A 15,113-nucleotide genomic window follows, 5' to 3' on the forward strand; every position below is an offset into this window, starting at 1 on the left:
GCAATAATGGCGCATTCAAGCAGGCAGTTCTCCCGTTTAATGACACATGGCACGGTCAATATGCACAGCCCCGGTTCGAAAACAGCTCTGCCAACAAGAGTGAGCACGGCAGATTCGTTAAACATGCAGCCTTGTTCCTAGGGTGAGAGCTGAAGAAAAATTTCGAAAGCAATACAAAAGAAATAGAGGTGACTTGGAAGAACTTCGATCGTTACGCGCATAAAGTTCGGCGTCTGCTGCATAGGTAACAAGGCAGCGAGACAAATGGTCGAATGCTTTAACGACAACACGCACGGGGTTGACGGCGCCAGCGAGTAGCTATGTCAGTAATGCCTCTGCGTTGGAGCCCCATTTAAATACCACACCGCGGGTGCGGCGATGACTAAAAAAGTAGCAGATCGAAGCCTTATAGCCCGCGTAGTCGTCGGGCCGTGGCACACTCGGATCTTGCTGACTGGAAAGGACCTCATGGCCCTGTGGAGCGCTGGGCTGCTTCTTCTCGCGGCCGAAGTGGCTCTGCTGCTTTCGTCCGACGGCGCCTTGGGACAGCTGAAGGCCAACCTCTGCGGTACGTGTGCGAGTGGGCAGTGCAGATCTTAAAACGTTGAGAGCGAAATGCTGTGTGGGTGATTCCGATTGCTGTACCATTGCCGGAGCGGCCGGTGCGCTAAGTGAATGCTATACAAGGCGATAAAGGTTCATTACCTAGAGGGGTACTCGGATTCGTCGACGTTCAAACTGCAGCATTCTGCACGCTTTAAGATGTCAGGTGCTGCGTTGCACAATATTTTTTTGGCACGCAGGCTCTCCTGCCTGTGGACAGAAAAGCCTGCGTGTTGCGCGTAGTAAGCGACGTATACATGCATGCAGCTTCACATTTTGGAGCATTTTTTTTGCGTCTAAGATCTTATTTGCGGAAAAAAGGACAATGTAGTGACTTTGAAGGTCAATTTCGACGATCGCAAAAATAATTGATTGAAGTTGTATCAAACTATGGCGCACTCTTATGAAGCATCTCTGACCGTTGCAATCTTCACTGAGCGCAGAAAAAATGCTGTTGATGTCGGCAAACATTTTCGACGAAACTCCCACGAAAAGAGCTTATCTAAGATGCGCACAGAAGGAAATTTAGTGCTAACAGGCTGCCACGGTACACAACGTGTCTGTTCTCGAGCGAACAATGTGGCGTGCTCCGTTCAATTCTCCCATGTGCAGATATGGACGAAGCGAAGCTTACGGAACTTCTGGACTGTATCTTGTCCAATTCGCCCCAGGGGGTAAGTCATGAATTTATATGCGTACGATTCGTTTACGAATGAATAGGTTCGATAAAGATTACCAGCCCTATCAAATGGGTCAGCACTACTTTGAACATCCACAATAGGAGACAAAAGACTACAGGACGCGCGAAGAGAAAACTAGAGGCACATTAGCCATGTTTTTCAGATGTCCCCTTATCTCATCCGCCTCTACATGTTTAGTCTCCAGCCATCCGCTAAAAGCAAAGCTATCGGCTTTGGTGGCCACTCTCGGGTCTTGGAGACTTTTATCCCCAACAGCACATCGGTACGCGAGTAGCAACATTCACAGCCGTACAAGAGTCATTTGCATTCAGTGTGCAAAGATGTCTGATTATTTCGTCTACTAATTGGTAATAAATCGGCGGAGTGGGAAAAAAATCACGTTTACTGTCAAAAACCTGCTAAGCAGCCGCTTCCAGCGTTATGCATGATGCTATCTATGCACGGCCAAATCACTCATGTACGGACTGAAAATGCTAAAGGCATAAAACAAATTCTAAATGATATATTTTAGGCATACAACTTAATATACCCATTTAAGCTCGTAAATCAACGTGGATGTGCCGAAATCGTTTATTGCAACAGCTTGTCAATATCACCGGTCAACAGGCGTAGTCCGGTCAAAGCTGTCATTTTCATTTCTGTCAACCGACAACGGCTGATTCAACACTAATTTTGGTTGCTTAAAATTAAAACTGCTTCAACATTGCTACCTTTCGCTTCCCGCCTGTGGTTACCCAATTTAAGAGGGTCTACCTTCAGTTCCCACAACGACCAGGTGCGATGTTAAGCATATTTCGAACGACGGCGTCTCCTTCTACTGGGCTTGTAGTGCTCAGCGCTCTCGTACATAGGTTTGATGTGCTACATATGTACTTTACACTGGGGTAGGTGAAGTAGACAGGTACATTGGGCTAGTTGATGCTATGTTAGGTAAAGAAGGCAAAGAAAAAAAAGCAGGATATCGCCTGCTGCGCAGGACGAAAACTGAGCAGGTATGTATTTACTGTAGGGGAGTGGGGTAAAAAAATGAAAGAGAACATGCGATGTAATTCATGAAGAAATATTCATTTTTTCTTAGTTTACACTTCGTCCATCGGTAGGGTAGCACTCACCTCCGGCGCGGCAGCATTAACAACGCCGTCGATTTACCTAATTGTAGATGCACTGAGTGTGGTTGACATGTGATAACTGAAGTATGACAGATACTGGCTGTTTACACAAAGCTGCTGACCATTTTTCACGCAACCACAAGTAACACGAATAAAGCCCACCTGGAGAGCGATTGAAAATTTAAAATTGCAGAGACATTCTCATGCATCTCAGATAGCCCACCCACATCCCAAACACTTCCCCAGTGCACACAGCTTGCCGGAGGCGCCAGCGCACCACATGACCACAGATAGTGAATCCATCGAGGTGTTGCGACTAATTCGACGTGCCCATACCTCTGCCCCCTGGACCTACCCGCTACGAACGAGATCCACGTGCAGAAGTCCATGAAAAAAATGCGCCAATTAAAAGGCTTTCCCCACTCCCTCTAGTGCGCCTTTCCTCTCCCTTTGCGTGAATCAGCCTTGCTCGCCAAATCAGGGGTGCCTCCCTTAACCCGGTTGCCTCCCCTCCCCTGTGAAGGTTTAAGCTTTCTTTTGAAGACCTTCTCCCTCGCCTGCATCGCCTTCTGTCCCCTATTGCGCGCAAGTGTGTAAGGCAGCAAGGCCATTTTGCGAGCTTGCGTTTACCAAACAGCCCGTTGGATGCGTACGTATGCGCTGATGTTGCAGACGCGTGACCTGTTCGAGAGCACCAAGGCCATGTTCGGCGGCAAGCCGCCGGCCCAGGCCGTCCTGTCTCTGTGCAGCTCCTCCCCAGCGGCGGGCGAGACCCTGGTGAGCGCTGCCTGCATTAAAGTCACTGCAACGTGGCACCGCCTTCAAAAGAAGTTGCTACGCTTCTCTTCCACGTACCATTTGGGCCCGCTTCCTTTCGCATACTGCTGTGCGCTGTGGTATCACTTGAAAGGGCGATGATCTCATGAAAACAGCTCTGTACATAGAAATTTCAATGTCCCTGAAAATGCGCTTGCTCGTGCTGGTAGGGCGAATTTTCCACGTCTAAAGAAGAGCACGGACTTTAGTTCACGTTCTGTCTCAGCGCTGGTTCCGTGTTTTGACGTGCAAAATTCACCAACCATTCCAGGAAAGCGTATTGACGTCGAAAATTCACCAACCATTCCAGGAAAGCGTATTGCTGGGGATTTCATGAACCTGGGATCGAAATTTGGTTAACTAGCACACGTTGCCAGTGCCAGCACGAGGCTTTGCCTCGAACATCACATTTTAGCGCTTTCGTGATTTGCCCTACAGAGAGTTCGACGACTCTTGTCTATGCAAACATTTCCTGTACTATACGAATGCGATGACAGGTGGCCCAAACATGGCCATAGTACATAAATCAATGGCACTCTCCAAATGCCGCATAATAAATTTCAAAAATTGCCAAGTGTTAGCTAATTACTAAGACAAATTATTATCGATAGCTGATTAGGACGAAAGAAAAGGTGCAGTAACTGTCTCACCCATGCTGGGAAACCGGGCCGCGTCATTAGGGAAGGGATCAAGAAGACGGCAAGAGCAAGGAAACAGCGAGAGAGAATCGTCGTCGTAGGGGGCTCCGGATTAATTTCGATCCCTTAAGGTACTGGAATATGCACGGACATCAAAGCATCTAGGCATTCTTGCGTTTCACCTTTGTCAGAATGCTACCGCGACTGTCAGGATTCGATCCCATGGCTGGTCAAAGCTTAACAAAAAAACAGCACATTCTTGCAGTACACTCTACATTTATTGGAAGTCTGGAGAAAATCGTCTTCAAGGAAGGCGATGCGCCTTTGGAATGCAGGGGAAAATTTTGAATTAAATAAATATACTATGCCTTCTTTGACAAGCAGGATTGTCCACTTGGTTCTCAAAGTGTTTTGTCCGCGAGTGCGTTGTCACTGAAAAACCCACCCTGATCTCCTTCTACTTTTCTTGTGACCGTCCTGTTATCCGAAAATGCAATATGAAAGGTTGTTATGACTTTACTGTTTCCCCATTGTTGGCACAAAGTGAGCGGACGCCCCGCACCACTGTCATTAGAAAGAGCAGTGTACCTAAGCCCATATACAGGCAAATCTTTTGTCATCTTTTGCAGATTTCAGAGTTTACAAACCAGCAAACAGTAAGTACACAGCTCTCATGCTCTAAATTCATCGTGTGCACGCCACTAAGCGCTTCACTCGCCATTGCCGTAGTCAGCGCATCCCAATGACAATGCGTAAGGTGAGAGAAAGGACGAAGAGTGGTGGGTTAGTGCCCCCGACTGAGCCTAAATGCCTGAGCTCCAGTTCCTATTGCCTTAAAACTTCACGTCACGTTCAACATTCTCGAAAAAAAGTTTAAAAAATATTAAAATTGTAAGATAATGTTATGGAAGTACTGAAGGTGTTGGTCCATTCTTGTGATATGTAGCCAATCATTATTTTAAAGCATTTCTATTGAGCGCATCGAACAGTTAAGGCTGCCACAGGAAACCAATGGGAAATGATTTTGACGAAAGCAAAAACGTTAATAGAAAAGAAAAAATTCAAGACTGCCGTGGGGTGATCTGTGGGTATGTTGATTCTTATAATGAAACCTTCCATTATATGAAAGTATTGCGTTGATAAACGCTTTCCCGCACAAAAATGCTTTTCTTCCCCGAATTGTTGGGTATGAAACAGATCGAAGCAACCGTGGGGAATGCGTTTTGATTTTCTGAGAGTGCGGCTTGTCAATCACAATATATGCAGGCATATCTTAAAGGGACACTTTCGGCAGAACTTCATCCAATTTCTGTTCTTGATAAGAATCTGGCTCTAAGATGTGGCTATTTCTGGGCGGGTTGATGTTTGGCCGACTGGAAGAGACACATTTCTTGAAGAGAAAATTGCATTTAAAGATTTCCTCGCCACTCGATTCAAACTCGTGACGCCTCCATCGAAAATGACTTCGTGATCGCCGTTTTGAAGTAAGTGGCTGTGCTGCCTAGCCTCTGAGATCCAAATCAAAAAGAACTGCGTCTACATGCGAAATCGGCTGGTTATGGCAATACGTGCACTTTCGTTCTTGGCCTTTCCAAACTTACAAAAGTTTCCCAGCGTCTCTGTCGTTGCAGTGCGGTAATCCATCGATAGAGACCGACTGCAGTCGGTCTTCAGCGTCGTTTTAAACGGTTTTACACGTCAATAGCAACTACAACGGTTGGAACAGGTTGTTCGCTTTTTTAACGGCTGTACTTCTGTTGTCTGCCCAGTATATAAAGCTGTGTATAAAGCTGCGACTCTCACTTTGCTAAGTTACTAAGGTTCTCGGAACAATCTTTCACTCCGGGTCAGACGCGTTAAAAAAAAAAAAACTAAAGTGAGATGTTTCCTTGCGCTACGTGCGCCTGTGTTCCTCAACAAGCGTATTTCAGCGGGCTTTGGTGAGCGCTTTTGCAAACTGCGAACGATAAATGTAGGTTGGCGTTACCTTGGGGCGTCGTGTCTGGAAACGCATCTTAAGGTGGAGCAAACAGCGCACTCTGACTATCTGTTTCGTGTATGTGCCCACGCTCTGACCTAGGGTGACCACTGCTTAAGGCTACGAAGTTGCCATAGGCGCACCATGCATGCGCTCCGCAATCCTTTAAACATCTTTCAGCGCACTGCGGGACGCCTGACCTGCAGACATGAACAGACACGCGTTAGGACAACTCAGCGAGCTATGGAAAGAAGAAATGATAGGCGTAACGTTAAGAGGCCGGAAGCGGGCAGAGTGGGTGAGGGAACAAACGCGTGTTAATGACATCCTAGTCGAAATCAAAAGAGAGAAATAGGGTTGGGCAGCTCCATGTAATGCGAAGGCAAGACAACTGCTAGCCCTTAAAGGTAATGGAGTGGATTACAAGTGAAGGCAAGCGTAGCAGGGGGCGACGGAAAGTTAGGTGGGCGGATGAGATTAGGAAGTTTGCAGGGATAGGGTGGGCGCAGTTGGCAAAGGACAGGATTAATTAGAGAGACATTGGAGAGGCCTTTGCCCTGCGGTAGGCGTAGTTAGTCTGATGATGACAGAGATTGGGATTGAATGTGAGCAGTTTCAGAGCGATGTGAATTAACGAGGGGACATGTTACCATCAAGGTGTACAGAGTTACAGAACTTCGGATTTTGTGCTGGATCTAAGTGCGAAGAACAACTCGATGAATGAAAAATTTGCGTTGTTTCCGTGAAAGGTTTTGAGCTGTTAGTGACGGGCGCGAGCTCAAGGAAAGACGCTGCCCACAGTGAGAATTTCGCCAAATGAGGACCGGGTCTGAGCGCGTTATCGCAACTACACTCGCCCAACTTTGCAAATAGACGCAGAAGACGCGCATTCTTTGCAGTGTGCGTCGCTGCATGCGACATTCTGTTCTCAGTTAGAGCCTCGGATAAAACTCTCTGACAACAGTGTTTAGCACCGGCCTTATCTGGTGCGATTATGATATGTCCTCTGCCGCAGCCGCGTAAGCACAAGCGCTTTCCTCCTAAGCAATGTACTTTTTTTTGACCTTGTGTGCGTATACACGTTTTTTTCTTTTTTCCAGAAAGCGGACAAGCCAAAATTCAAAAAAGCGCTCAGGGACTGCAGCTCGTGAAGAGAAGAGGAGCTCTGTCCTTAGCAAGTTCGATTAAATGCGCATTGCGCCTGCTTGACATGTGCACCCGACAGAAGCGCAAGCAGCTGCTGTCAAGCTCAAGTTCGTTATGAGCGCTTAACTTGGCATCGTTTTTTTCCCAACTTCACTGAATTAAAAATTGTGTCGAACTGAGAGGAGTGGCGCTATGACCAACGGGGAATGAGAGGGAGGGAGAAGGAAGCAGCTGGGAAGGAGAGGGCGAGATGCGAGAACAGAGCACGGAGCGTGTGAGTGCCGGCTCCCCCTGCGAAAGCCACGAGAGAACGGGGCGGTCCAGCATACACTACCTGCGGCCAGCCGGACTGACTCGACACCTGTGTCTAGCGGAGTGCACGCCCTCCTGCATGCCGCTTTCACCCGCTTGAACGCCCCGCACCAAGCATCTAGCCGTTGGCCCAAAAATTACGTTGGGGCCATGACGGATTTAACAGCGGCTGACGTCAAGATTCGCCCGCATCATCTGAGGCGTTTGCGTGGCGACACCTCTTTTTCCGAACAGGCTTAGGCCAGGAGAGCGCCCTGCGCGCAGTGGTTTGCCCCGGCACTTCTTTGCTATAGCCACGTGAACGAAAAAAATTTGAGACGCGGGTACCAGAACGCACCCAGACTAAATCTGCATTGGACTGGTTAAGCAGGCGGGCTTTAGTGGTTTAGCAGTGAGCTGGCAATGCATAGGAGCATGGTTAACCTGGCCGAAGACTTCATCGATCCCTCCTCCGGACCGAAATGCGGCAGAACCAGAGTACTGCACCTCCCTGCGGAAATAAGTGAGTCGACTAAATTTTTATTTGCCAACCACTGCCGAATATACAGTGAACAAAGCAAATTTTGACATACACTCCTCGGTATGTGCAATGCTGCTGCTGCTTCTACCGATGCCTGTAGTAAGATATTTTCGTTTTCATTGTGTGCAAAATTTCGGAACCCAAACTGATAACAGGAGGGTGCCGCCCTGTCTCTAAAAATTTGCGCTACGTATGGACGGCTCCGCACGCCATATTGCGCGTCCACTCTGTCGGAATATACCGACCGCATGAAACGGACGCCCCGCCTTTTCTCTATGATTGCGTACCAAATGTCTTCGTTACAAAACAAATATGAACGGGGAGCTCCTGGATATAGTTTGCACCCTGTCCCGCCATTGAAAAATCCTCCATACACTGCACCCAAATGCACCTAGGTAACCAAACGCCTGAATTTCCTTCTCCAGGCGACTGAGTCCACAGAGGTGGGCTGTTTCTACGCGGCAGCGAACCCAGACGATTCTCGCAATAGCGGCTAGAGCGTGAGCCCAATTTGCAGACGTTGGTTTCCGCGGACGGTTATTGCGTCTCACTAAGAAAAATTAACCTGAGTGGCCTGTTTGTCAAGCACGAAACAAGAATGGGGATCACTGCTTTACACGCGGCTCGCAATAAAAAGTGCTTCAAACTGCTCGGCGTTGTCGCCTCTTGCGCTGACTTCTTTTTCTTCGATTCTGTAATTGCGTATTCGACCTGGCAATCCGGAGCAGCTCGCCAAATCCACGAAGGAGCAAGATACCCGTCATGGTCCAATCAGAACCCGGGATATGAATCCAATACACTCACTGAAACAGCTCTTTGGTTTTGTGGAGCGAGAAAACTTGCTCCCGATCGACGGTTACAATACGCCAAAAGTTTCCCATAAGTAACCGACGCGTTCCTTTGCACAGCCATGCACTTGCCTTTTTTCTGCCTGGGTATTGCTCTGACGCCGGTTATTTTGTAATCAAAAGAAAAATCATTTATGCTCGTTCTATTGCAACATGCGGCACAAGAACAGAACGCAGTTGCTGGTTCTCGCCGACGTCCGTGGATATCGCAAACGATTAGGGTTGTTCTCTGATGCTCGTTTCTTTACGGCGCGCTGAATGAGATGCAGCGGCTACAGACAGTGCCAAGCTACGACTGGGCTTTATTTTTCCGCCGTTCTCAATGCCCTGCGGCCCTAAAGTCGCTTTTCCCTTTTACGAGAGACGTCGAAAGCCGAGACAAGTAGCTGCGGGCTCTTCCTCTCAAATAATTCACACCATCAAAGTCATAAAAGGGAAATACCATCGGTGTCAAATGCTGTCCTGCATGCCTTCTCGCTTTGCACCTTGTGATGATAATTGGTTTTTCTGGCGCAAGGAAATTTCTGGCCATAGAGCGCCAAACAGAAGATGATTGGTCATCATAGGTCAGTCCCCCCCTTTACACCAATCTCCTGTTGGGAAGTGAAGTCACGGTAGTGAGTGTGATTTCTAGCTCCATGAAAGGCGCTTGCGAAGGCATGATATAAAATGCAAAACTGAATGGGGACAATATGCGCAAAGTATTACGATTCCATGATTGTACAGTGGCTCATAACACCACAAGGCAAATGACTATGCTATGGAAAAGAGTTGGGGTGCTCTAAAGAAAAGATTTCAATATTGTCCACTATGTACACATTATTACTCAAATCCTGCTTGATTTTTCTCTGAAACCACTGTTTCTTAGCTCACAGCCTGTTATATCGGCATACAAGGATGTCGATACGGGTTTTTTATCCGAAAGGGGGCGGTGCCGTTGCACGTCCGTGCCAGGTCTCTCCATTTATTCAGGCGAAGCTTTTCAATACTTAAAGAAACTCTGAGGACAGCTAAGTCCAGTTAGTGTTTTGAGTAAAAATTGGTTATCTGGCCCTGACTGCTTATACGTTGACGTTTGTCTGCTAGCAGAAGTTTCATTTATTGGCCAAGAAATTGGATTTAAAACCTTACCGCCAGTTGATTCAAACTCATTGCCAATAAATGAAACTTCTGCTGGCGGAGAAAAAGCGTGACGGGCAGCCACTATCCCGAAGTGAAGAGCTGTGTGGTGTAACCTCCCGGAAATTGGTGTCAACGCACGTACTTTGCTTGCAAAACCGGCGATACTTGTCTTTAGTTTCTGGGTCTTTTCTGCCTTATTAAAGCCTCGTTTTTGGTGAGTGGTTTCTTCGTGATTAGAATGCGGTACCATATCGATAGAGACAAGCTTATATTTGTCCTCAGTGACACTGTTCCTGCCTGAAGCCTATCTAGAATCAGATTAAAAATGATGCTCGAAATATTAAATGCCGTCGCAGTATTTATTCGTTTTGATATCTGCCTACGACTCTTCCGTGTATTCACGAATCCCTCAGGTGTTGCTGGTCGGAGCTCTAAAGATATTACATCTGCTATCGCTCAGTGTGCTGTTCAGATACTCCAGTTTTACAGAACTTCACAAAAGCTACATCACATAAAAAATGCCATGAAGATGTAGTCAAAGGAAGACGCAGAACAGCGCAGGTTGAAAGAAATTCTAATCAAACGGCACTCGTCGGGAGTTATGCACGCTGCGCCACATTCGGAAAAGACTTCGTTTAAAGCGCGTTGAGGGTCTGAATTCTTTGCGCTGAAATACCGATTAGAATCGCATTTGCACACAAGGTGCACATTCCATGTGCAGTGCGCGAACCAGCTGTGGCCGCTGGGGCCCCCAGCTGTGTGAAGAGAATGCGAGGCGCTGTGAGGCTTTCTCAGTGTAACAGCTTCAGCTTCAGACGGCTGCTCTTAGGCAAGATAAGCCAATTTTCCCATAGCTATGAACCGAAAGGTTTCACATTCTGTAAAATTCAGCGCGCAAAGAAAGAGGACAACAGTCACTGAAACCAAGAAAAGCATAGGAAATCCCTATTTTTTTTAATTGGAGCTGCTGATTATTGGGAAAATAGTACCATTCTTATCGTCCTAACCTGAAGCCCAACATTTGGAAGAACCCGACCAAGAACTTATCCGTAATATATCCCGAAAACTTCGGTTTCAAAAGTACCCAGCAGAAAAAAATTATCTGCAGCCATAAGTAGTACTTGGATTTAGAGGTGCTGCAAACAGATCAGCTCCGCTTCCCGCTGCCTAAGACTGCTCTTCCTTCTCTGCTTTTATTTTTTATTCCCTGCTTGGAGAACTTACAGAAGAGAAAAAAGCTTAAAGTGCGCTTATCATCCTGAGATTCCCGTTGGCATTTAAAACTTCTTCAGGTCTACAAGAACAATCAGGAGCCCAACCCAGCCAGAAGGCTCTGGCAGTGCCCGATAGGCTTCACGTGTATGCATGACGCTTTTTGTTAAATTTTCCCTGACTGGCCGAGTGTGGACATAAGCGTGCCTAACCAAGTTCTCCACATGCCATGGGGGCGCAATATTATGAATAAGTCATTAAGGATGCAGAAAAATAATTGCATTGCTTGGTTTACTGCACATTCTTTTTACTCTTGGCACACGATGGCCTTAGATGCATATATGTCATAAAACACAACACAACAAAAAATTATTTTAACTCTTTTGAAAACATCACCCATGGCCTCCATGGTACATGATCCTGTACACAGGCGGGGCTTCCAACGAGCCAGGAAGATCATTATACAGTGTTCTCCTCCTCACGAAATTCAGGTACTCGGTAGAAAAGCGCAGTTTCAACATTCAGAAAGCCAGAACAACTTCACGACAAGACCCAATAACGCCAGGGCATCTGTACTCACAGGATGAGACAACAAACTGTGATGATGCAGTCCCTAAACAGGCTTGCATCACCTTGTGCAAAAATTGGCCGTTTTGACTTCTCAAGAAAAGAAAGCCTGACACAATTTGTTGAACAAGATGGTGGGAGAGGCCTATTGCGTCGTTGCGTACTGCATGAAACAAATTTGAGCCGCTGGTCTGTTCCCACTTTGCACCACCAATGGACACAGGAACACTTCAGATTTTTTTTGCATCGTAGTGCGCTTTATAAAAAAGGATTCCAAACATACTACGGTTTAGCCACTGTAAAGACATCACCGACCGTTTGTCGGGCAAACATGAACAGGTTATGACTGTGCCAATATTGTGTTCTCTCTCTGGCCTTATACGTTTCCGCGCTCCAGTACTCGTCACTTTTCTTGTTGTGATCGAGGTGCAAAGCAAGGTAAAGTCTTTGTCAAAAATATACAGCCCAAAGGGTTTGCTTCCAAGCCATGTCGCGGGGCTCTTCAGTGCATTCAACAGTCCTAAGCCTGGGAGGGTTGAGGACATCAGTTCCTCCCTGGAATAGGGACACCAACCCTGCCAGATAGAATATATCACCATCAGGAAGATGGAAGAACTCTGTTGGACCACTGAATGACTTTGTAATTAGAGCAAATAAAGTTTATCCTATCCTATCCACTTTCGTGGGATTAGGGTCCCTGATTAGGGTCATCGCCTGTTGGCAAAAACTTGGAGATTTATTCCAATTGCCATTTAAAAATCCAGCCGATTTATCCCTGTTTATTTGAAAACCTTTTTCTTTACAAAACTCTCCCAAAGTCGGACCCTTCTATGTCGCTTTGAAGTGGACCTGCATCACTAGCTCGGAGAAAAAGAAAGCCTCGAAAGAAAATGGGCCCGTCCGGGATTTGAACCCGGCATCTCTCGCACCCAAGGCGAGAATCATGCCAACGGGCCAAGCGGGGAAGTCGTGTGAAAACTTGTATGTTCTGAAATGCGGCTTTGCATTTATATTTTCAGTTTCATTACGCTGTCGTGGCACATTTTTCTTTCTAAGAAGCAACCCGCTGCTGCTAATTAAAATTATTGAGGCCATGCGTCTCTTTTATCGCACTGTACCCCATAGATACTCTTTAAATCGCACAAGGCAAACGGCATAAAGATGTTGCTTAGCAAACCATTGAAGGGCACAGATACAAAATATCCGAACTGGTAACCGTCAGCGGGGCTGAACATGTCCGCTTTCTGGGGAGAAACAGGAACGTTCTAACCGAATGGAGGGCACGGCTTAAGTCTTTCTAAGCGAATACCTCAAAACAAGAGACGGCAATTTCTAAAAAAATGTCATAGCACATCTTCCTCTTTGGGGACACAGCGGTTAAAAGAGAAAAAGTGACTTCGCGCACGAAAAGAACATTGATCACCATTCAAAACGGCTGCATCAGAGGAATCTCTACTTTTTGCCTCTAGTTTTTCAGGAGCTACTAGCGAGTGAACTGGAGGTCTTTACATCCCGTTTTAGCACGAAAACCCACTAAAGAAGCAACCTGCTTCCAGTTCCTTCAAAGAACAAACTGGAAACATACCGGACATGACTACCAGCAATAACTGGATGTATCCGGGGAACTTAAAATCAGGGGGTCTGGGAGGGGCCTCAGACCCCTCTCCAGTATTGACAAGAAAGCTGACATCCCATGGGCTTGAATATAGAGACTGCTTTAATCAGAAGCAGGTAACCGTTTATTCTTCTCATTGGTGATCACAATATTAATTATCTAATGTTTGGAAAATTTCAATGTGATTTTTAATAAGAATTTTTACCGTGTCTTCTGAAACCCGAGACAGCGAAAAATAAAAAGTCGGCAGCAATACACAAACGCTGTGAAAAAAAGGGAAACAAGAGCCCTCACGCCAGAAGTCAGTCCAGAGTTGGCCACTCAGGCCCAAAGCTACCTATCTATATGCACACTTGCAGAGCGTGAGGATCACTTGTTTCAGGTATGTGCCACAAACTCAGAAAGCTACGACATTTAAGAAAATAGAAGCCTTCTTAACGGTTCCTTAACGAAAAAAAATGTTCTAGCATTTAGGTTGTCGGTCTTGCTGTCTACGTTGTAATTCCGATGACTTTCCAGGGATTAAATATTCTAACCTTCGCCATCAATATGTTATGTTATGTAGACACAAACACAAAGAACCACTCCAGAGAGGCATGGACATCCGGCCTCAGTATTCGTCAGCTCCTGTCAGACGGATGCTCGGCGCACCATCGCCGCACATAAAAACTATCACTGCCTGCCAAGAATAATAATAATAATTGGTTTTTGGTAAAAAGGAAATGGCGCAGTATCTGTCTCATATATCGTTGGACACCTGAACCGCGCCGTAAGGGAAGGGATAAAGGAGGGAGTGAAAGAAGAGAGGAACAAATAGGTCCGTAGTGGAGGGCTCCGGAATAACTTCGACCACCTGGCGATCTTTAACGTGCACTGCCATCGCACAGCACACGGGCACCTTAGCGTTTTTCCTCCATAAAAACGCAGCCGCCGCGGTCGGGTTCGAACCCGGGAACTCCGGATCAGTAGTCGAGCGCCCTAACCACTGAGCCACCGCGGCGGGGACAGCCAAGAATGCCTGAAACCATATTTTGCACCCATTTCACATCACGACACCAATGCGCGCCAAAACTGGAAATCCACTCACTATGCCTACCTAATCGATGTTAGGTTGGCCTCCCGCCAAACTTTTTGGGGGTGGGCCAACCGCTAAATTTGTAGAGTGGACCAAGTTCTAAATTTTGAGGGTGGGCTAACTGCTTAATTTCGGGGTTGAGCCAACTGCCAGACTTTGAGGCGTGGGTCAACCGCCAAATATTGAAGCAGGGCCAACTGCCAAATAATCAAGCAGGGTCAAATACCAAATTTTTAGGAGGTGGAATGGAAAATTTTTGGTTTGGTCACCTGCCAAATTTCAGGGATGGGCCACACCGAAATTTTGGAGGTGGGCAAAGAGAAAAATTTTGGGAAAAGGCCAAGTAGGTAATGCTTTGGGTCCGCTCCCAAACTTTGGGATGCGCCAAGTGTCAAATTTTTTTGAGGTGGGCCAACTGCCAAATTTCTGGCATGAGCCGAATAGAAAAGTTTTGGGTGGGTGAGCTGCGAAATTTTGAAGGTGGGCCAGCTGCCAAATTTAGTGGTAGTCGAACTAAAAATTTTCGGTTTGGGCCAAGTTCCCAATTTTGTGGGTTGGTCAAGTGCCAAATTTTCTTGAGGTGGGCAAGCTGCCAAATTTCGGGGATGAGCCGAATAGAAAAGTTTTGGGGTGGGTGATCTGCGAAATTTCGGAGGTGGGCCAGGTGCCAGATTTAGGGGTAGTCCAACTGAAAATTTTTGGTTTGGCCCAAGTTCCCAATTTTGTGGGTGGGCCAAGTGCCAAATTTTGTTGAGGAGGGCAAGATGCCAAATTTCCTGGATGAGCCGAATAGAAGAGTTTTGGGGTGGGTGATCTTCGAAATTTCGGAGGTGGGCCAGGTGCCAGATTTA

General features: G+C 46.7%; 1 protein-coding gene across 1 annotated transcript; it reads left to right on the top strand.

The window, feature by feature from the left end:
* The first annotated feature begins 398 nt into the window (after positions 1-398).
* On the top strand, positions 399-7,170 carry LOC144098689 (uncharacterized). Its single transcript, XM_077631508.1, has 5 exons — positions 399-568; positions 1,216-1,277; positions 3,086-3,190; positions 4,497-4,523; positions 6,946-7,170. The coding sequence occupies exons 1-5, from the start codon at positions 469-471 to the stop codon at positions 6,994-6,996; spliced, it is 345 nt and encodes a 114-aa protein (XP_077487634.1). The 5' UTR covers positions 399-468; the 3' UTR covers positions 6,997-7,170.
* Positions 7,171-15,113: the final 7,943 nt, after the last annotated feature.

The sequence above is a fragment of the Amblyomma americanum genome, chromosome 1 (assembly GCF_052857255.1).
Source record: "Amblyomma americanum isolate KBUSLIRL-KWMA chromosome 1, ASM5285725v1, whole genome shotgun sequence".
Lineage (NCBI taxonomy): Eukaryota > Metazoa > Arthropoda > Arachnida > Ixodida > Ixodidae > Amblyomma > Amblyomma americanum.